This window comes from Trichomonas vaginalis, chromosome II, assembly GCF_026262505.1.
Source record: "Trichomonas vaginalis G3 chromosome II, whole genome shotgun sequence".
Taxonomy (NCBI): domain Eukaryota; phylum Parabasalia; order Trichomonadida; family Trichomonadidae; genus Trichomonas; species Trichomonas vaginalis.
The window spans coordinates 12,827,835-12,850,819 of record NC_067204.1 but is presented as its reverse complement, the minus strand read 5'-3'; the positions used below and the strand labels follow the sequence as shown (position 1 = coordinate 12,850,819).

Below are 22,985 nucleotides of genomic sequence, written 5' to 3'. Positions count from 1 at the left end.
TACTACATGAAGATAGATTAAACCCAAATAAGACTAATACAATTAGTCTATTCAGGAAAATATTTCAAAAAATTAATAACAATGCAATTATATAGTATGGTCAAGGTTACACGTAAGCAGGCTTGAATGTGTGCTAATCCAATTATATATGTTGACAGTTTTTACTGATGAAAATTTGATATTCTTGTTATCATATGAATATATAGTTAATTCATTAACACCATTTTTGAAGAACATTAATTTCATGAATAATTAAACATGATTCCATCGACAGGTAGAAATAAAAAATATTATCGAGAGAAATCATCAAAAGTAAAATAAAATGAAGTAAGAATAAAAACAGTTGGTACAGTACAAAAATTGGTTATTGTGGATTTGCAGAATTCATAGGTTTCTTAAATTTATTTCTGTAGACACTAAGATTAAAATCACTATTCATTGTTGAAATTATTTCACCAAAAGGGGGATACAGGCATTCATGCCATCTATGATTTTGCTCTGAACAATTTGAGCAAAAACAGGAATTATCCCAAGTAGGATCTTTAAGAGCTTCACTTTTGCATAAACCGTATTGATCCCTGCTGAAATTTTTGCAATACTGATTTCTTAGAAAATTACAATCCTTTTCCAATTCATTTTGAGTGTTATCGACAAATTCTTTAATATTAATAAATCTAGAATTAGGACATTTATCTGAATTATGATCTGTTTTCCCGCAGATATTGCAACAATAAGTTCTATAATTTTTACTTTTTTGTAATTCTGTAAGTATTTGTTCATGTTCCAATGTGAGTGTACAATCAGATGGAGTAAAACTCTCCGGCATCCTTCCTATCATAAGTTTAGGCATGGTTAAAGAATTTTGATTCATTTAGTATTGACGATAGCTTTTATTTGGTCAGGTAACGAATCTAAACGGCATTCAAAAAAATATGAGTACCTGGCTTGAAGGCGTAGTTAGTGATACACAGAAAGAAGTTATCGAAGAACTTCAGAAACTCGTCGAAGAAAAAGGCATCAAGGAGAAAGTTCTCGCCGATGCCCAAGAAATGGCAAAAATCGCTGCTAGACATATCCTTGATGACTCACAGCCAGAGCTTCAGGCATTCCCAAGTATCCCAATTGATGGTGATAAGGAACTTCAATATCAATTAGTTCTCGAATTCCTTCAATCAGCAGGATTCAAATTCGCACCAGCAGTACTTAAATTCGAAAGTCAACATCCAGAAATAGAAGTAGATCGCCGTGAACTTGGCAAGAGGTTAAATCTTTGCACATACGACAGAACTCCATATCTTGTTCAACTTGTTGAGGAACAACTCAAGACACTTGAGGATGAATAAATGCTGGTTTTAATTTTTATTTAGGTAAATACATACATTTTTCATTTGAAATTCTTAAATTACGCGTATTGTTTATGAAATTCTAAGAAAGATCAGAATTGTAAAGAATTATTATAGGCATAAGATTAGTGCAATGTAGTGGTAATGAGAAATCAGATTATTATTCTTTATAATGAAAATATTTTAAATTCACATTTTACGATGAAAGCTCTAAAAATTGAGATATCACAAAGAAGTACAACAATAGTGTATCATATATTTAGCTTAAAATGCTGAGTTTTTCAATGGTGAAAAATAGAATGATGAAAAGAATGAGTAACATCGAACAATTTTGATGCTATACTGATCCACAATATCTCGGGAATAATCTCTTACAATAAGGTGGAAATGGATTTAAAATCTGCAAAATCTTCAAAATTTCAAATAGAGAAGTCAAAAAACGACGATGATTCTAATTTCTAGTGTCTCAACTGAGTGTAAATAACTTGAGTATAAAAAAAAGACAAAAATTTTCAAAAAAGTGACGCTTGGACCCTAAGAATGAAAACTGGATTCTCTGTACAAGAAAAATACTGCCAACAAATCCCAGGAGCATCCGAAATTCACGATCCTGTTCCACAATCAAAAATAGAAATAATTTCATACGAACAACTCGCTGAAACTGGTGAAGATAGACTTGTTTTTGATCTTACAAACGCACCAGCTTCACACGCAAATGCACTTCGTCGTACTCTTCTTGCATCAGTACCATCCATCGCTATTGAACTTGTTGGCATGCTTGATAATACTGGTGTTATGCCAGATGAAGTTTTATGTCATCGTTTAGGCTTAATTCCAATCAACGCAGATCCATCATTGCTCGATTATCCAAAGCAAAAGATCGAAGACAAATCTTCCGATCCAAACGAAGTTTTATTATTTGGACTTCACGTTATCGGTGGTCGCGGCCCAACACCAGATCTCTCTAATGTCGATGCATCTATGGAGGAGAATCTTCCACCAACATACATTGATGGATCTATCGAGAATCCAGGAGAAATCTTATCTAGTCATTTGGTTTGGATGCCATATGAAGGACAACGCGAGAAATTCGGTAACGTTGCTCCTCTTCATGCAGATATTCCAATTACAAAAATTTTACCAGGACAAACAATTCATCTCTACTGCCGGGCGATCAAAGGCATTGGATCTGATCATGCTAAGTTCCAGCCAGTTTGCACAGCATTCTACCGTCTTGTTCCTTCAATCCAGGTAAAGGATGAAATTAATTCTTCAGAGAAGAAGCAACAGAAGCTTATCAGTAAATGCCCAATGGGAGTATTCGATATCGAAGATAGCAAACTTGTTGTTAGATCTCCAAGAAAATGTACAACGTGCCGCGAATGCATTAGAAATCCATCCCTCGCACACTACGTTTCTCTTGGTAAAGAGGCCAACCACTACGAATTCACCGTCGAAAGTGTCGGCGTTAGACCAGCATATGTACTTGTTAAAGAGGCTTTACAGATTTTACAGAACAGATGTGATGAATTCACAGAAGTTATTACAGATTACCTTAAGCCATAAGAATAAAGATTTTTAGAACTTTTTATAAAATTTATTTTTTTTTTACTTCAATCAATAAATCAAATACCGCCTCAGCATATTTTTGCATTGATAAACCTCTTATCTTCCCTTTTGGATAAAATCTTGATGAAATTCATTCTATGCTCTATAGTTGCTCTCTTATATTGATCAATTATATCAATAGGACATACACCATTTATATCAAATATACATTCTGTTGGTATAAAAAAAGAATTTACTAAATATTCGTGGTTTTGGAACAACAAATAGAAGATAAATCTCACCTATTAATATCAGCGGACCTATTTGAATCATATCTAAGATATTAAAGATGAATTGCAAATTCTCCGGTAGATTTGCAAACAATTTTCAATAGTGATCATTGCAGCTGTAATTCAAAAGCTTCATTGGACTCCTTCCAATGAATCAAACTATAGATTTTCCTTTGAAAGAAAATACAAAAAATTTCTGTTTTTTTGTAAAATGTCAAAATGCATGATATTAAGTCAATACGAATGCTTGTTGAATATTTCGATAATGATATTGCGAAAATTACTCAAGTTCACCATCTGATAGAATTCCGTCAGCATCAACTTCTACAGGGGTGGTTGGAATAGGAGGAGGTCTATTTCTTGGTCTCGGTCTTGCTACAGGATTTAATGATTGAGTACTATCCATTGACGGTGATTTTTCTAATTCTGGTGCAGGTGTTGGTTTTGTTTCAATGATGTTAGATTCTCGAGTTGTATTGATAAGTTTGATTTTATTAGGATTACTTCGTTGAATTGTGATATGTTTGAAATGCGCGTGAACATGTGGTGATCGAGCTAATAAACCTAATGGCTGATCTCCAAGTTGTTGCTCTCTTCTATGATGTTTTGTCTTGCAATAGTAGTAAATCCCTAAAACAAAAAAAATTAGACCTGCTAAAACGAAAACAATGGCAATAAGTATATCAATAGATACAAATGTAGTTAGTGCGTTTCCTGGATCGATAAATTTGATTTTTGTTGAAGAAGCTATTGTACTGGAAGAACTCATGAAATTCGAATATAAAAAATTTTGATCCTTCTTTCAAAAAATTTATTTTGAATTGAAAAAGATCAATTATATATTCAATTTTTGAGGAAAGATTTAAAATAATTCTCTGAAAAATTGATTTATATTATGATTGGCAGTATCACAAAGTGTGTAAGCGGTTATTTCTTCATTCAATTTTCGATGAGGGATTCGATTTAATATTTTCTTAATACGATAGTTACCTAAAGAATTTCATCCACCTGTGGAATTTTCATTCAAAAGTGTAGGTCTGAAGAAATCTGATATTTTGAATATATTCAAGTTTCCAGCCCCAATTTTACCAATCAAGAAAAATGTTTTTATTTTCTTATGAAAAGTGACAATTTGTATAATCTTATTTTTTTGAACATTATTTTTATTTGCTTGGTAGATCCCATTCACTGCGTATGGGCATAGAAGGCCTAGCCATAATTACTGTGATTACTGATGCACAAAAATACTTGATTTAAATAGGAAATTTAAGAATATTTGTACTTTTTATCAACAGTTTATATGATCAATTGATCAAAACCATAACACAAATACATATGTTAAACTATTTCAGATATCTAAATCTTTTCAATGCTAAAATCGGTGTGGATGGAAGTATGTGCTACGAACTATACCATAATATAAACTAGCCAATAGTGTGCAATATCAACATCAAAAACTATATAAGTCTTAAGGGCGCAGTTCCAATTTTCTGGCAATTCTCCAATTTTATTTTTTGAAACATTTTGTCAAATAAAGATGTCGCCTCATAGATGCTTTTTACAATTAAAATAGCCAATCCGCATTGTATACAAATAAATTTTCAAAGCAATTTGTTGAATAAATATCTAAGAAAACAACATTTTAGTTAGACCTTCATTATAAACAGAGAAAAAGTAGTTAAAGTACCCCTAAAGATATGTTATATATATCTTAAGTTAAGAAATTCGTTAAGAAAATTTTTTAATCGACATTTAAGAGAAAAAGATGCTTTTATGATATTTAATGCTTCTTGTTAGCACCACCAGAGCCAGCTCCGTGCTTGAAGAACATGATATCGCCATCCTTGACGATGTAGTTCTTGCCTTCTGTACGATACTTGCCTGCAGCCTTGACAGCGTTTTCTGAGCCGAGTTCCTTAATATCTTCGTATGAGTAAACATCAGCGCGGATGAATTTTTCGCAGAAATCTGTGTGGATGACACCACCAGCGATTGGAGCTGTAGCACCATCTCTAACTGTCCAGCCACGAACCTCATCTGGGCCGCATGTGAAGAAGTTGATGAGGCCAAGGTCGTGGAAACCATTACGGATGATACGTGGAATCATCGAGTGGGCGCCTGTCTTTTCTTGTTCAGCCTTAGCAGCTTCCTCGCCCATCTCTTCGAGTTCGTGTTCGTAGCAAGCGCAGAATGGGATGACTGGCTCATCTGTGTGTTCTTTGACCCACTTGGCAACGAGTGGGAGCCATTTGTTGCGCTTTGTCTGGAATGACTTCTTGTCGAGGTTGAGAAGGTAGATTGTTGGCTTGGCTGTAAGGAGGTTAAGAGATTCGATATAAGCTGTCTCAACTTCATTCCATGTGCCGGAGCGGATTGGAGCTGGTGTGTTCTCGAGGTATTCGAGGACCTTGCCTGCAAGCTCGAATTCGTCCTTGTACTTACGTGGTTCGCAAACCATCTTCTTCTTGAGATCTTCGTAGGTGTTGCGCTGCCACTGAAGATCCTTCTGACGAAGTTCTTCACCAATAATTTCAAGATCACGGATTGGATCAACGTTGCCTTCTACGTGTGTAACATCTGGATCATCGAAGATACGAACGACCTGATAAATACCGTTGACGGCTCTGATGTTGGAAAGGAATTCGTTACCAAGACCTTCACCCTTGCAAGCACCACGAACGAGACCTGCAATATCTGTGATAGATAATGTAGCTGGAACTTCGTTCTTTGGATGGAAGAGCTTGCAAAGTTCTGTGAAACGCTCATCTGGAACTTCGACACGAGCAATGTTTGGTTGAATTGTGCAGAAAGGATAATTTTGTGTGGCGGCAAGGTCACGCTTGGAGAGAAGGTTGAAAAGGAGTGACTTACCGACGTTTGGCATACCAACAATACCCATTGTAAGGGTCTTGCTGAACTTAACTAGTTGCTTTCTGGTTGATGGAGCTTTAGTAGCCATTCTGAAGTGAGATTTTTATCGTCCTTCAGTGGTCGGCCGCTCAATAAAGAAAAAAAAGTGTTGACAATTATTTCAATTATTGTTTGTTCGTCGTAATTGATAACAGTATCTTGCACATTATTTCATATTTAGAAATTCTGCCGATATTTTCCAAAGAATTTTTTTCGGTTATTTTTGTCAATTTGACTTTACAAAAACAACGTTCGGATAATTATAAAATTGCAGAAATTGCGGGAACTAAGCTAATTGACCGACCATAACTATGATAATATATTATTTTATGAACAAGATAATGCCATATAATTAATAATTACGCAAAAGAATTGCGTATGAAAAAATTCTGAATTAGAATTTAACCATTAGATAATTGCAATAGAGAAACATATTAGTTCAGATATATTCTATTTCGTTCAAGCTTTCCAATACCAATTCAACTCTTTAAATAATAATATTTTTTGTTCGAAACAATAAAAAACAACATAAATTTAATTAAACAACAAACTAATATATAAAAATATGTAAATCAAACCTTCTTAATTCCGTATTTTGCATAAGTCGGTTTGATTTCTCTGCAAGTCTGCATGAATGTGATTGTATTCTCCATGTGTCTGCTTTCAATCAAGTCTGCAAATGTCATCTTTGGAACAACAGGCTTGATAACCCTTGCTGATTTTGGAGGTTCTTTCATAGAAAGAACAACTTTTTCGATCAATTTCTTTCCATCTTCGTTTTGTTCTTCACTTGTGTCCAACATATTTCTTGTTCCTTCATAAGTGAATTCAGGCAAAGGCAAAGCGTCAATGTTTATTGGTGGTGGCCTTTTGATTTTCTCTTCTTCCTCGGGGAATTCTTCTTCTTCAACACTTTCATCAGGTTTTTGGAAATGAACAGGATCTTCAGGAACTGATGATCCAGACCAAGTTTTCGGATCATTGAGTTTCCATTTCTTCATGAAACCAATTGTACCAATACACTGCAACTGCTCGATATTCCACATTTTCACTTCTTGGTCTAAACCAGCTGTTACCATAACTTTGTCTTGTTCGCTTAAAGAGCAGTTAATGATGCCCATTGGATGTGGTCTGAACATTTTATGGTCTGTGTAAGAACCGTCAGGTTCAATGCTCATTATCTTCATGTATCCGTGCATGTTTGCGATGAAGATGTATGGAGTAGTCTTACTGATATAGAGAGATGTGATTGCACTGCTAATCGACATTCCAAATACATCAATAGACTTAATAGGAGTTGGATAATCCAAGCGCAAAATGTGAATTGATCCAGAAGTATCTCCGGCCAAGAAAGTATCTGAAGAAGTAGGAATATCAACAACAATCGTTGGATCTCCTGGTAAAGAGTATTTAACTAATGGATTCTGCTGAGTAACACTCCACAAAAACATCTCTTTCTCTGAACCAATTGTGACAATTACTCTTTCTTTGAGAACAGCCATTGAAATGATGTTTTCTGTGTGACCAACAAAATTCCTGTGGAAGGCCATTCTGTTTCCTTGTATGTCTGAGAAGAGAACAACACTTCTGTTCCCATTAGAACAAAGAAGTTTCTTGTTCCCAAAGATCTGTGCGAATAACAATGCATGACAACTACCTTCTAATTGTGCTGGCTCGATTGAAAACAAAATTGAACCAGAATTGGCGGTGACAATGTGAACAAGTCCATTGGAATATCCTACAGCGGCTCTCCTTTGCGAAGTATCCAATGCAAAACATGAAACAATCGCATCTTTCTCTTCTAAAGTGTATGAAAACTCTTTCAATCCGCTGAGTAAATCCCAACTTGCAATTGTTGCTCTGTTATCGCAGGTAAGAACTTTCTTGAACAAGCTGTTAACGTGAACATTAACAATGGGATTCGTGCAAGCTCGCAATCCTTCTCCACTGCCATTCTCGACCTTCCAAGATGAAACAAAAGCTCCGACCAAATATAAATAATCACCTGTACAAAGAGCAGCGGTAGGAGGACATAATTCGTGCTGGAGGCCCATGAACCAGTTTCCACAGGGTTCCATGTTTGGAATCCTGTAAATGGAAAAGAAATTGTTCTTAGTAATTGTGACTAAAAAAGAAGATTCAGGAGAAAGAGTAGCAATCGTCATTGTTGAGACAACTTGAGTACTTGTTTCAACAGTCTGTGAATGTAAAGTGCCTGTTCTCCAGATTCCGAAGCAATGAGATGGAGTATTGTAGATATAATCGCGAGTTCTGTGCTCATAACAGAAACTTATGATTGGAAGATGATTTGGCTCTTTAAAGACTTGCTCAATGTTCAAGTCATTTGTCTTTAAAGAGAAATGCCAAATTGCAAGAGTTCCGTCAATGGAACTTGAGGCAAAAACATCAAGCTGAGGGATATACAAGATCTGAGAAACAGCTTGATTATGTATTTTTGCGTGTTTGATACGCGTTGAAGTCCATTCAGATTTTCCAGCTCTTGAACCATGAACATGGAAGACTTCTACGCGTCCTTCTTGGTCACCAATGAATAAGATTGGGTATTCCGGTAGAGATTCCATTGCTGTTGGAGTGTTAAACAAAGGAATTCTTCTTCTTCGGCAATTAGCAATTGCTGCTCTTGTTTCATCAGAATTATAGTGCTGGACAGCATTAGAATCTAATGTAGCTGAAATGAAGTAGTTTAACTTCGAATGGTTCCTTAAATCGTAAAAAATAATTTGTCTGTTTTGTTTTGCAATTGCAAGCTTGAAAATAGAGTCTAAGCAACAAAAGTCTACAAACTTGTCTTTATCTGTAAACGTTCTGATAGGAATACACTCTAAACTCCAAAATGTTAAAGTTGTTTCCGTAAGAGTAATGATTTGTTCGAGGGCATGAATGTAGCGTGCACGTAAACATCTAGCAGAACGCTTATTCTTTTGTATTGTAACCTCATCTGGTGCAAAAAAGGATAAATTTAGTTTTTTGTCAATATTTCCACTTGTCAAGTTCTTTTGGTGCATCATGATATAAGCAACGAGTTCTGACCATGATATGTTGTAATCTGTGTTCGCATCTATCTGTTGAAAATATTCTATCATTTGATCATCGGAAAGTATTGAGTCTTCGATTAAATACTTCAGATTTGACTTATTCCATTTGTCCAGAGATATATCATTTTCAATACTTCCTGTAACATCTTCGTATGCTATTCTTAATTTCTCTATCCACGTTTTTCCTGGCAAACTATTAACAATCTGTGCATGAGACATGTTAACCAAGTTAGTCTCTGATGATTCGTGAGAATGTTCTGAGGGATCTCCTGATATTTTTCCCTGAGACATTTCAAACGAATTTTGAAAAAAAATTTTACAAACGTATTGAAATTTTGAGGAATTTGACAGATAACACGCCATATGACTACTAAAATTCGATTTTCTTTCAGATCACACTTTTGACGATTTTTGTGGTTGATAATTTAGGATAAATAATCAGTAACCAGCATAATTGAAGGGAGTAAACCAGGCTGTAAAAGGGATTCAAAACTCCAAAACAAACTTATTGCCTTTACATTCATGAAAAATATATTTTAGATTTTATTATTTTGAGGATCTAAGAGAGATAATTAAAAGTTTTGATGAAAAACATTGTAGTTTTATTCATATTATCAAACAAAGATTGCTTCAAATCGAAAATATACATAAAATTCTGAAATTTGTAAAAAATAGGGTACAAAATTGTGGAAGCTCATATTTTGGATTTTGGAGGTCCCAGGCGTTATCTTACCAAACGAAATCCTTATTCGAAACATTGAATTAGTGAAAGATTTTATCTTTTTAGAATACCTGACAAAAATTTTTCCCTCTCAAATTTTGGCGGCATTTTTGGGATGGGGGAGGTTCTCGAATACCATTCACTCTCCGAACCTCAATCTATTTCTGATGAGAGCCAAGTTCTTTCATCCACTATATCCGAAATGGATGAGTGCGGAATTCCCAAATTTTTACAAAATTCATATCTAAGTGGTACTCCACCACCAGCATTTTCAACATTACGACCATGGCAACGATCATTGTTACTAAAAGCTGAATGGCAACTGCAAAAGAATGCAATAGTCCTTGCTCCAACAGCTGGCGGAAAAACATTAATAGCAGAAGTTGCATTTGCACAAGCATTAGAACGTAATCCATCAGCTAAGATTCTGTATTGCGTACCATTTGTTGCACTTGCAACTGAAAAATACAATTTATTTACTCTTAGATTTCCATCAGTCACAGTAAGGGCATATTATCATGACATAGGTGCAGGACCATTGACACAAAGATCTATAGGCGTTTGCACATACGAAAGAGCTCACTCTCTTATTAATTCTTCCGCATCCGGAAAATTTGATCTTGATTTAATTGTCATAGATGAATTTCATATGCTAGATGATAACGATAGAGGTGCAAACTTAGAATCATTAATAGTATTATCTATGCTACTACCAAGCCACCCGAGAATCATAGGATTAACAGCAACTTTAACACCAGATGATGCCGTTAAGCTTTCAATATGGCTTGGTGGATTCTCATTCAAAGCTGAAATAAATGAATCGCCTTCAAGGCAGCAATTTTATATTTGTAGACCAAACGGAGAATTGTGCCCCGTTAGGAAAGGGTATATATGCCCAGCTTTCAGAACTCTAAAGAAAGATGATAAGTTCTATATATCATCAATCATTGCGCCATTTATGAAGATGAATTCGAAAAATGTCTTGATTTTTGCTCAAACAAGGAAAGAAAGCGAAGAAATAGCATTATCATTGGCACAAATGCTCGGTAATATAAATAAGGAAGATGAAAACATTCAAACCGAACGAAAGAAATTATTGGAAAAATTAGATGAGTCATTTTCTTGTGTTATGAATGGAATTGCATTCCATCATGCTGGCTTGACTCAAGAAGAAAGATCATTAATCGAAGATGCATTTCGAAATGGAATCATCAAAATAATTGTTGCCACATCGACGCTTTCTGCAGGTGTTGACTTCCAAAACATATCAGTCGTTGTAATTTTATCAGCATTCAAGAGTAACTTACAGATATCACCAAGTAAATTTATGCAAATGTGCGGAAGAGCAGGAAGAAACGAAAGATCATCAGGAACAGTTGTGGTAGTTGAACGATTTAATAGCGATGAAACCCAAATCTTAAGGCTTATGAGGAACGAGATTCCTCCTATCAAATTGAAATTAATTGAAAACCAGAACGAACTTGCCAAAACAATTTTGCACATGCATGCTTTCTTTACGAAGCAATCAATTGGGAATTTGAAGAGCGTTCTTTATTCTTATATTATTGAAGGCAACGAAGTTTCTCAAGAAATCCAAGCTGCTCTAGACTCTCTAAAGAGCAATGGAATGTGCATCTCTCCCAAAGTATCAAAATTCGGAAGAGCTGTTGCTCTAAGCAACCTTAATATTAATAATGCTATTCATTTAAATGCAATTCTAAGGAAAAATATGAGAAACTTTATGATGTCTGATGAAGCATTTACTATGTACCTTTGCTGTTATCCTAATATTTCATTCCTCAGAATACCAAATTATAATGAAGACATTTGGTCTGTTATTATGAAAAGGCACTGCGAAGCTGCTAACGCAATTCTTAATTCAGCAAGCGACATCATTAAAATCAGAGCTTCTGATTGCGATAAAGGTCTTCCAAAAATGAATGATCAAAATGATGAAATTCTTGGAAAAATTTTTGCTGCTGCTATTTTGGTATCGTTTTCAGAAGAAAATTCTGTAGATTCTATATCAAAAACACACGGAGTTGATAAAGGAGCTGTAGAAAATCTCAGGGATTCATCTGTTGTCTACGCAACGCAAGTTGTTAAATTCTGTGAAGCCTCTGGTTTCAGAGAAATCTCAGCAATTTTAGCAGTTGCAAGAAATCGAATTCAACATGGTGCCAAAAATGATGTTATTCCTCTTATGTCATTAGGTTGCTCTCAGTCAATTGCACGGTCTTTGTTTAGTGCAGGTATAACTTCCAAATATGATATTGAAAAATGCTCATTGGATAAACTCATTTCTATTATCTCTGCATCACAAATCAATAGCACAGTATCTTCTGTCGATTGTGCTAAGAAACTGAAGCAATCAGCGATTCGAGCAATCACAGCAGAAGAAACTCTTTCTCAATTTGAAGAAAGATCTTTACATGTTTAAATTAAATCTTTGTTTGTATTATTCTAAAATAATATTGTTTGTATTATCACTATCAAAGTCTTTTAGTTTTTTTCTTGTATTCTCTATTGACATCATCGATGCAAGATATATAATCTTTTTATACTTTGTTACAGGCAACATTTTGATTGACAATCTCTTAGGAAACGAATTTAAAAAATCAACTTATTTTTGTTTCCCATATACTTTGACTGTATACCCAACATATACATATTCCCTATGATAAAGACCACTCATTAAAATTTTTAATATGTCAGTTTCAGAATGAAACCGTAAAAAAGGAGTCTTCTCAAAAATTGATATAATTCAATTATTTTTTTTTCAAAAGCTCATCATCATTTATATATAAGGATTTGAATTACTTGTTATCTTTCAAAATTTCGAGGAAAATATCATTCAATCTTACAACATCATTTTGTTTTAAATTTTTAAAATTAAGTGCTTATAGATATACTCTATTTAAAAGATCAAACAATGATTTTTTTTAAAAAAATTTTTAAATTTTATTTTTATTATTTTTAAAATTCATTTCGGATAAATTTCGATTCATGTGTGGCCAGTATTTAAAGAAATTTAACGATTTCATAGGAACTTATGAGAATCTTTATCACATAAAAGCAGATCAATCTGTTGAAGAAATTTCCAACCTTGTAGAAACTGTTTTAATCTGCAAGTACAAAGTACCAATCCACTTGTTATTCATGAGTATATTCAACGCGATTAAGTACAATTATCGATCAATTGTTACATATGTCAATATTCTTAACATCATATTGAACAAACATTCATTCAAATATAAAGATTTATTACGATATAAAACATTATATGAACAAGGTGATTTACTTTCTGATGAAATACATGAGCATTTGCATGCATCAGAAAAGCTAGATACAATTAATCAAATTGAATTTGATACAAATACATTTCCGAAAGAAGGCGAAATTCAATATGTTTTAATGAATGATCAAGTTGACAAGTTCAGAGAATATGTTACACAACATCCATTGGAAAGTATTTCAATAAGAATCCCTTGTTTTGTAAGGATGGATCCTATTGAAGCATGTTGTTATTTTGGATCTGTCAACATTTTCTTTTTCATCATTTCAAATTATGAAATCAAAATATCCGATCAATGTTATCAATATTCATTCATTGGAGGAAATATTGACATCATTAATGAAATCAAGAAAAACAACAAAATCGACGAAAAATGTTTTAACAATATTGTCGCATCCCACAATAATCAATGTCTCGATTATGTATTCGAAAGAGATCTTTTTGATCCAGAGTTTATTAATGGTGATTTAATTATCAAATCACAAAACTTGAAAATCGTTTTCATGTTGCTCGAAAAACACAAAGATTTAATTATTCCATGGTGTGCAGCATTCCCACAGACCATCGATGTTCTGATGAATGAGAATATTGATATTTCTAAAATATCATTAGCAGGATGCACAGCTATTCATTATTCAGCAGTCGGAAATTGTAAAGAAATTGCAGAATTTCTTATTTCACATGGTGTTGATATCAACTGGAAGCAGAAACATGGATACACAGCTCTTCATTTAGCAGTCAACATCAATAGTGAAGAAGTAGTTGAACTCCTTTTATCGCATGGAGCTAATGTCAATGCAAAAAATAAAAAAGAAGAAACACCCCTTCATTATGCGACAAAAAATAATTGTAAAGGAATGGCAGAACTCCTAATATCATATGGTGCTGATGTCAATGCAAAAGATAATTATGAATATACACCTATCTATTGGTCAATCATTAAAATCAATAAAGAAATTACCGAACTTCTCATATCACATGGTGCAGATAAAAATATTAAGTGTCTTAGAATGAAAAGTATGCTTCATTTCGTTGCAGATGTAGACAACAAAGAAATTGAAGAATGGATTAGATCTCATTGGACAAATATCAATACAAAAGGTGATGTTAATTTAGAAGCTCTTAAACTTGAAGCAATGGAAAATATTAAAGACATTACAAAACTCCTCATATTGCATGGAGTAGATATCAATTCAAAAAATAAATATGGAAATACTCCTCTTCATTTGGCAGCAATTAGAAATCTTAAAAATATCATCGAACTTCTTATATCATATGATGCTGACGTTAATGCAAAGAATGAGAATGAAGAAACTCCTCTTCAATATGCAACAGAATATAATTGTAAAGAAATAGTAGAGATTCTTCTATCCAATGGTGCCGATGTCAACGCAAAAAATAAATATGGTAGAATACCTCTTCATTATATAAAAAATAACGATACTAAAGAAGTTACAGAGATTCTTCTTTCTCATGGTGCAGATGTCAATGCAAAAGATAATAACGGTGATACATCTCTTTTAATTGCTGCATATGCATCATGTGAAGAAATTACAAATATTCTTATTTCACATGGAGCAGATGTTAATTCCAAAAATTATGAAGGCATGACCGCATTGCATGCTGCAGCAAGAAATGATAAAACGGAAATTTCGAAAATTCTTATATCACATGGTGCAGATATCAATTCAAAAAATGATGAAGGTATGACTGCATTGCATACTGCAGCAAGAAATGATAAAACGGAAATTTCGAAAATTCTTATATCACATGGTGCAGATATCAATTCAAAAAATGATGAAGGTATGACTGCATTGCATACTGCAGCAAGAAATGATAAAACGGAAATTTCGAAAATTCTTATATCACATGGTGCAGATATCAATTCAAAAAATGATGAAGGTATGACTGCATTGCATACTGCAGCAAGAAATGATAAAACGGAAATTTCGAAAATTCTTATATCACATGGTGCAGATATCAATTCAAAAAATGATGAAGGTATGACTGCATTGCATACTGCAGCAAGAAATGATAAAACGGAAATTTCGAAAATTCTTATATCACATGGTGCAGATATCAATTCAAAAAATGATGAAGGTATGACTGCATTGCATACTGCAGCAAGAAATGATAAAACGGAAATTTCGAAAATTCTTATATCACATGGTGCAGATATCAATTCAAAAAATGATGAAGGTATGACTGCATTGCATACTGCAGCAAGAAATGATAAAACGGAAATTTCGAAAATTCTTATATCACATGGTGCAGATATCAATTCAAAAAATGATGAAGGTATGACTGCATTGCATACTGCAGCAAGAAATGATAAAACGGAAATTTCGAAAATTCTTATATCACATGGTGCAGATGTTGATGCAAAGGAAAGTGAAGGAAATACCCCTCTTCATTTTGCAACCAAAAATTATGGTTGGTCAGTAATGAAACTTCTTTTATCACATGGTGCTGATATCAATTCTCAGAATAAAGATGGAAAAACTCCTCTTCATTATGCAGTTGAAAGTAAAAATAAAAAACAAGTCAGCTTTCTAATATCACATGGTGCAAATATCAATGCAAAAGATATAAACGGAGAAACACCTCTAAATTTAGCAATCGAAATTAGTCAACAACTGAGTATTCGTTATTTTCAATCAGTAGAAGAATACGAGGAAGCGAAACTTATAAAAGGGAGAAATAATATACCTCTAGGATTTGAAGAAAAGAAAATTTATAAAATAATAGAACTTCTCAAATCATAAGGGTCATTTAACAATCTTTCACATAATTATGACAAATATAATATCAATCAATTAAACTTCGAGGAGAATTCCATTGAATTGACTTATTAATTGAGTTCATTGATAATGATTCATGAGAACCCCTTTATGCTCTTTATATTATATTTTTTTTTCTTAATTAATCGATTTCTGATGCCCTCCATATTCAATAAATGTCTGTCAAAGCATCATCAACTCATTTTTAAGGGTGGATTTCCGGTTTGGTTAAATGTGTAAACATGTAGATTGAAGTATTGCATAAAAAAAACTCCTAATTTGCACAATGAGTTTTTAAATGTGGTAATTTTAAAAATTCACATAATTTTGTATATTTGTACGTATTGATTTCAAATTTTTCGTGTCAAGAAATATACAAAATTTACATATGGAGATAAGTAAGAAATATATTTTTGAAATAGACACTTGTGTCTAATTCAAATTTTGAAAATATTTTCAAATTTTTGTCAAGATAAGTGTTTGCATCACATTTGATGAGTTCCTCAGTTGAGCGATTCCATTCATTGCTTGAAAATGTAAAACAAACAAATATTACATCATCTGCTCAAGAAATAGATGAATTAATCAGTGCAGATCCTAATAATCAAATTTACACATTCGTTAAGGCAGTTTTTAACATTCTACCTGCAAGATATTTATCATTAGAATTCTATTCTACACTTATTAAACAATTACATTCTTTTACAAATTCCGATAACAAAGAATTTTTCAAAAAACAATTAATAAAACACGTATCACAATCAAACAATGAAATAGTTTCAGTATTCTTAATACATTTACTTCGCTCTTCTTTCCTTTTGAGTGATGATGTTTTTTCAATTTTAAACGAGATTCTTAATAACTCACACAAGCTCTCTAATGATGTTTTCAACCAAATTATCCTCTGCATTACCGAAGGATCTTCTGAATTATCCAAAGAAAATCCAAATGAACTTGAAACTATTTACACTCAAATCCAGGATCGTCATCATGTTATACAGAGTGGCCTTTTCCAAGATGAAAATACACCAATATTCGAAGATTTCTTCGATTATCTTACTAAGATTCGGTCAAATCGATGGATAGTCCCATATGATTTCCCACTTAAGAGTATCATCGATTCTTTGAAGACAGATGATGTTGTGTCACTCAAATCCATTGTTAATTCTAAATCTGAAGCAGATACAAAAATAAATCCATCAATTCTTCTTGCACCTCCTATCTTAGGATTCTCTGCTCCATATGTTTCACTTGCATCATTCTTTGGATCGATCAAATGCTTAGAATATCTGAACAATCTTGGTGCCGATTTATTACAAGAAGATGACGAAGGTCGACAACCAATCCAGTTTGCACTTGCAGGAGGAAACATTGAATGTGCTCAATTCCTCAAGAATCATTCTAATTTATCGTTTGAGGGATGCTTGTCAATTTCAATTGAATATTTGAACAGAGATGGCTTCAATTGGCTTATCCAGAATATCAGTGATCTAACATATGGACTTGAAAACAGCATTGATTGTCCTTATCATGCAGCAGCAAAAGTAAATTCAATTTATTTCACCAACACACTTATTGAATATTCTGTTCCTCATATGACTAAAGATGACTATGACTGGACTCCATTGCATATTGCTGCTTCTTATGATTCTATCGACGTTCTGAAGATTTTATTAAATTTGAATGGAACAGATATCAACGTTACTGACCTTGACGATGATACCGCGTTACATTGTGCTTCTAAAGATGGTTGTATTGATGCTCTAAAAGTGTTATTGGAGTCAAATCAAATAAATGTTAACGCTTTTGATCGACATAATGCCACTCCTTTACACTATGCTGCAATGGATAACCAAGTAGAAGCTGTTAAGATACTTATTGCTGACCAAAGAACGAATATTAATATTTTGGACGCCTATCAACATTCTCCTCTTCAAATTGCAGCCATTTATGGATCTGCAGAAGCAGCAGAAGCAATTGCTGCAGATGAAAGAGTTAATCCTAATACAAAAGATATAGAAGGAAATTATGCGATTCACAATGCAGTTACATATGGAGAAACTAATATTGTTAATGCTATATTATCAGCAAGAAACATTAATCTCGAAGTGACTAATAAAGATAATGTTACTGCTGCAGAATTGGCCGCATTTCAGAAGAAACCAGAAATATTAAAAATTTTAGTTGAAAAGGGTGCCAACATTAATAGTTTGAGAACAACTACAGTTGAATTAGCCCCTAAAATCAGAAATATTATTAATCAGGAATAAAATTTATTTTTATTAGCCTTTTTCCAAAAATTTCCATGATGTTTATTACATACAAGTAAGCTGGATATTATTAGAGAGTAAAATATTAAGTTTATCGTTTATAGTTCTAGACAGACATCTGAATATAGGAAGATTTTGATATCTGAGTCCTAATAAATTATACAAGGTACATTCATTTCAATAAGGAAAAATAATTTGTATATAAGCTCATGAATATGTGCTTATATATCGTTTATAAAATATTGATGTGATGTCACTTTTCAAAATTTATTTTATGGATACATTAATTGAATATGATGCTAAACTGAATTCAGAATGGTTTCAGCGTAATATAGGGAGAAGATTCAAAAGAAATACTTAATGAATTCTTTGATGCAGACATTTGATGTTTATACATGCAGTGCAGAAAATCTCAGAGATTCGTTTGTTGTCTACGCAACACAAGTTGTTAAATTCTGTGAAGCCTCTGGTTTCAGAGAAATCTCAGCAATTTTAGCAGTTGCAAGAAATCGAATTCAACATGGTGCCAAAAATGATGTTATTCCTCTTATGTCATTAGGTTGCTCTCAGTCAATTGCACGGTCTTTGTTTAGTGCAGGTATAACTTCCAAATATGATATTGAAAAATGCTCATTGGATAAACTCATTTCTATTATCTCTGCATCGCAAATCAATAGCACAATATCTTCTGTCGATTGTGCTAAGAAACTGAAGCAATCAGCGATTCGAGCAATCACAGCAGAAGAAACTCTTTCTCAATTTGAAGAAAGATCTTTACATGTTTAAATTAAATCTTTGTTTGTATTATTCTAAAATAATATTGTTTGTATTATCACTATCAAAGTCTTTTAGTTTTTTTTTCTTGTATCTCTATTGGCATCATCGATGCAAGATATATAATCTTAGGAAACATATTAAAAATTCAACTTATTTTTAATCTTCATATACTTTTTTCAACAATTCTGATATAAATCAGAAACTGTAACTTTATATATACATATATATATATACATATATATATATATATACATATATATATATATACATATATATATATATATACATATATATATATATATACATATATATATACATGCAGCAGGGAGTTCATAATTTGCAATATATCGAAAAAAGATGTTGTAATTTGATTAAATCGTATTTTATTTGGAAGCACATTGAAACTATATCAAAAATAAATAAGTAACTACCAAATATTATCTAAAATCTCAATTACATAAATTTTTAATGAATAAATTTAGGCTTGCAAAAAATGAGCTTCATATTTGGAATCTGGTCATAAATCAGGAAATTCATTTCTAATCTTTTTTCTGGTTCTTCTTTTTAAACTTAGCTAACTCCTCTTTTGTTATGCTATACCAAACATTATCAGGGTTATTTTCATACATATTGGGTCCCATGTATCCAATGCCATTGACAAGTATTTTATTACATATTTTGTCTGTATGCTCAACATGCACATATTCCCTATGATAACGGCCGCTCATAAATCAATGATTTTATATACACTTTTTCAATTAGACTACTCAATTTCAATGCTTGGTTTTAAAGGGCCCCTAGTTTAGTTTACAAACTCTTCAATAAATTAAACATATTTTTTTGCTCATGACAAATGTATATTTTCAAATTACAACATTTTTTTTGATAAAATTCAAAAATTGAGGATTTTACTGCATATATATATTCTCAATTTACATATATGCATATAAATAACTTATATATATATTTTTTCAAGTTGAACGATCAAAATTTATTTTCATTTAAAATTCCTTTAATATAGAAGCATTCACAATGGGCTATCAGTATTTAAAGAATTTTAACGATTTCATAGGAGCTTATGAGAATCTTTATCACATAAAAGCAGATCAATCTGTTGAAGAAATTTCCAACCTTGTAGAAACTGTTTTAATCTGCAAGTACAAAGGACCAATCCACTTGTTATTCATGAGTATATTCAACGCGATTAAGTACAATTATCGATCAATTGTTACATATGTCAATATTCTTAACATCATATTGAACAAACATTCATTCAAATATAAAGATTTATTACGATATAAAACATTATACGAATATGGTGATTTACTTTCTGATGAAGTACATAAACGATTGCATGCATCGGAAAAACTGGATACAATTAATCAAATTGAATTTGATACAAATACATTTCCGAAAGAAGGTGAAATTCAATATGTTTTAATGAATGATCAAGTTGACAAGTTCAGAGAATATGTTACACAACATCCATTGGAAAGTATTTCAATAAGAATCCCTTGTTTTGTAAGGATGGATCCTATTGAAGCATGTTGTTATTTTGGATCTGTCAACATTTTCTTTTTCATCATTTCAAATTATGAAATCAAAATATCCGATCAATGTTATCAATATTCATTCATTGGAGGAAATATTGACATTATTAATGAAATCACGAAAAACAACAAAATCGATGAAAAATGTTTTAGCAATATTGTCGCATCCCATAACAATCAATGTCTCGATTATGTATTCGAAAGAGATCTTTTTGATCCAGAGTTTATTAATGGTGATTTAATTATCAAGTCACAAAACTTGAAAATCGTTTTCATGTTGCTCGAAAAACACAAAGATTTAATTATTCCATGGTGTGCAGCATTCCCACAGACCATCGATGTTCTGATGAATGAGAATATTGATATTTCTAAAATATCATTAGCAGGATGCACAGCTATTCATTATTCAGCAGTCGGAAATTGTAAAGAAATTGCAGAATTTCTTATTTCACACGGTGTTGATATCAATGTAAAAAATGATTATAATGAGACGGCTCTTCATTATTCACCATATAAAGAAACAACAGAAGTTCTAATTTCACATGGTATTGATATCAATTGGAAGCAGAAACATGGATACACAGCTCTTCATTTAGCAGTCAATATCAATAGTGAAGAAGTAGTTGAACTCCTTTTATCGCATGGTGCTAATGTCAATGCAAAAGATAAAGAGGGAGAAACACCTCTTCATTATGCGACAAAAAATAATTGTAAAGGAATGGTAGAGCTCCTAATATCATATGGTGCTGATGTCAATTCAATAGATAAAAATGAATATACCCCTATCTATTGGTCTATCATAAAAATCAATAAAGAAATTACCAAACTTCTCATATCACATGGTGCAGATAAAAATATTAAGTGTTTTTGTATGAAAAGTATGCTTCATTTAGTTGCAGATATAGACAAAAAAGAAATTGAAGAATGGATTAGATCACATGGGACAAATATCAATCCGATAGATGATATTGATTTAGAAGCTCTTAAGCTTGAAGCAATGGAAAATATTAAAGATATTGCAAAACTCCTCATATTACATGGAGTAGATATCAACTCAAAAGATTACGATGGAAATACTCCTCTTCATTTGGCAGCAATTAGAAATCTTAAAAACATCATCGAACTTCTTATATCGTATGATGCCGATGTTAATGCAAAAAATGATATCGGAAAAACACCTCTTTATTTTGCAATACAATTTGATTATAAAGAAATTGTTGAGATTCTTCTTTCCCATGGTGCTGATGTCAATGCAAAAGATAATAGCGGTTTTACAGCTCTTTTAATTGCTGCATATGCCTCTTGCGAAGAAATTACAAGTCTTATTATATCACATGGCGCAGATGTAAATGCAAAAAGTGATAAAGGTTTGACGGCATTGCATATTGCAATAAGGAATAATAAAGCAGAAACATCGAAAATTCTTATATTGCATGGTGCAGATGTTAATGCAAAGGAAAGTAAGGGAAATACTCCTCTTCACTTTGCTGCCAAATATTATAGACAATCTGTAATAGATCTTCTTTTATCAAATGGTGCAGATATCAATATAAAAGATAATAAAGGCAAAACAGCTCTAGATTTAGCAACGGAAATTAGTCAAAAATCAACAACAGAAGATGTTTCATCATATCCACAATATTGTAGTGCAAAAGATAAAGAAGGGAAAATTCTTCTTACACCTGAAATGGAAAAGAGAAATAATAAAATTATTCAACTTCTTAAATCACATGTGTCATCGCATAATTATGAAGATTTTCCAGGAGCATGAACCACATTGAAATATTTTGAGGTCAATAAAGTAAAACATAATTGATAATTCAATAAATTCATCTTGCATTCTTTTACAAATTTAGGTAGAAAAAAATTAATAATTCATATATCACAGTCAAATAATGAAATATTTTCCTTATCTTTAATCCAAATGAACTTGAAACAATTTACACTCAAATTCAGGATTATCATCATGTTATACAAAGTGATCCTATCGATAATTAAGGATTTCTTCGATTATCTTACTAAGATTCGGTCAAATCTATGGATAGTCCCATATGATTTCCCACTTAAGAGTATCATCGATTCTTTGAAGACAGATGATGTTACATCACTCAAATCCATTGTTAATTCTAAATCTGAAGCAGATACAAAAATAAATCCATCAATTCTTCTTGCACCTCCTATCTTAGGATTCTCTGCTCCATATGTTTCACTTGCATCATTCTTTGGATCGATCAAATGCTTAGAATACCTGAACAATCTTGGTGCCGATTTATTACAAGAAGATGACGAAGGTCGACAACCAATCCAGTTTGCACTTGCAGGAGGAAACATTGAATGCGCTCAATTCCTCAAGAATCATTCTAATTTATCGTTTGAGGGATGCTTGTCAATTTCAATTGAATATTTGAACAGAGATGAATTCAATTGACTCCCAACAGAGAGAAT

The 22,985-nt window shown here is 32.5% G+C and overlaps 11 protein-coding genes across 11 annotated transcripts; 8 read left to right on the top strand and 3 right to left on the bottom strand.

The window, feature by feature from the left end:
- Positions 1-932: 932 nt before the first annotated feature.
- TVAGG3_0535360 (costa protein of unknown function) lies at positions 933-1,377 on the top strand (the record flags this gene model as incomplete). The annotated part of the gene is made up of 1 exon (XM_001317080.2): positions 933-1,343. One exon carries the CDS (start codon positions 933-935, stop codon positions 1,341-1,343), a length of 411 nt encoding a protein of 136 aa, XP_001317115.1.
- Positions 1,378-1,881: 504 nt separating this feature from the next.
- Positions 1,882-2,922, top strand: TVAGG3_0535350 (transcription by RNA polymerase I; the record flags this gene model as incomplete). The annotated part of the gene is made up of 1 exon (XM_001317081.1): positions 1,884-2,909. One exon carries the CDS (start codon positions 1,884-1,886, stop codon positions 2,907-2,909), a length of 1,026 nt encoding a protein of 341 aa, XP_001317116.1.
- A 539-nt stretch (positions 2,923-3,461) lies between these two features.
- Positions 3,462-3,950, bottom strand: TVAGG3_0535340 (uncharacterized protein; the record flags this gene model as incomplete). The annotated part of the gene is made up of 1 exon (XM_001317082.1): positions 3,462-3,950. The coding sequence occupies one exon, from the start codon at positions 3,948-3,950 to the stop codon at positions 3,462-3,464; it is 489 nt and encodes a 162-aa protein (XP_001317117.1).
- A 1,011-nt stretch (positions 3,951-4,961) lies between these two features.
- On the bottom strand, positions 4,962-6,175 carry TVAGG3_0535330 (OBG GTPASE family; the record flags this gene model as incomplete). Its single annotated transcript, XM_001317083.2, has 1 exon — positions 4,962-6,140. One exon carries the CDS (start codon positions 6,138-6,140, stop codon positions 4,962-4,964), a length of 1,179 nt encoding a protein of 392 aa, XP_001317118.1.
- A 423-nt stretch (positions 6,176-6,598) lies between these two features.
- TVAGG3_0535320 (WD40 repeat domain 95 family) lies at positions 6,599-9,438 on the bottom strand (the record flags this gene model as incomplete). Its single annotated transcript, XM_001317084.1, has 1 exon — positions 6,664-9,438. The coding sequence occupies one exon, from the start codon at positions 9,436-9,438 to the stop codon at positions 6,664-6,666; it is 2,775 nt and encodes a 924-aa protein (XP_001317119.1).
- Positions 9,439-9,825: 387 nt separating this feature from the next.
- TVAGG3_0535310 (plastid DNA replication) lies at positions 9,826-12,439 on the top strand (the record flags this gene model as incomplete). Its single annotated transcript, XM_001317085.1, has 1 exon — positions 9,984-12,308. One exon carries the CDS (start codon positions 9,984-9,986, stop codon positions 12,306-12,308), a length of 2,325 nt encoding a protein of 774 aa, XP_001317120.1.
- A 435-nt stretch (positions 12,440-12,874) lies between these two features.
- On the top strand, positions 12,875-15,928 carry TVAGG3_0535300 (Ankyrin repeat family; the record flags this gene model as incomplete). The annotated part of the gene is made up of 1 exon (XM_001317086.1): positions 12,875-15,928. One exon carries the CDS (start codon positions 12,875-12,877, stop codon positions 15,926-15,928), a length of 3,054 nt encoding a protein of 1,017 aa, XP_001317121.1.
- Positions 15,929-16,421: 493 nt separating this feature from the next.
- TVAGG3_0535290 (protein ubiquitination) lies at positions 16,422-18,223 on the top strand (the record flags this gene model as incomplete). Its single annotated transcript, XM_001317087.1, has 1 exon — positions 16,438-18,213. The coding sequence occupies one exon, from the start codon at positions 16,438-16,440 to the stop codon at positions 18,211-18,213; it is 1,776 nt and encodes a 591-aa protein (XP_001317122.1).
- A 350-nt stretch (positions 18,224-18,573) lies between these two features.
- TVAGG3_0535280 (plastid DNA replication) lies at positions 18,574-18,999 on the top strand (the record flags this gene model as incomplete). Its single annotated transcript, XM_001317088.1, has 1 exon — positions 18,574-18,999. The coding sequence occupies one exon, from the start codon at positions 18,574-18,576 to the stop codon at positions 18,997-18,999; it is 426 nt and encodes a 141-aa protein (XP_001317123.1).
- Positions 19,000-20,022: 1,023 nt separating this feature from the next.
- Positions 20,023-22,311, top strand: TVAGG3_0535260 (the record flags this gene model as incomplete). The annotated part of the gene is made up of 1 exon (XM_001317089.1): positions 20,023-22,311. The coding sequence occupies one exon, from the start codon at positions 20,023-20,025 to the stop codon at positions 22,309-22,311; it is 2,289 nt and encodes a 762-aa protein (XP_001317124.1).
- A 195-nt stretch (positions 22,312-22,506) lies between these two features.
- On the top strand, positions 22,507-22,968 carry TVAGG3_0535270 (protein ubiquitination; the record flags this gene model as incomplete). Its single annotated transcript, XM_001317090.1, has 1 exon — positions 22,507-22,968. One exon carries the CDS (start codon positions 22,507-22,509, stop codon positions 22,966-22,968), a length of 462 nt encoding a protein of 153 aa, XP_001317125.1.
- Between the last annotated feature and the right edge of the window lie 17 nt (positions 22,969-22,985).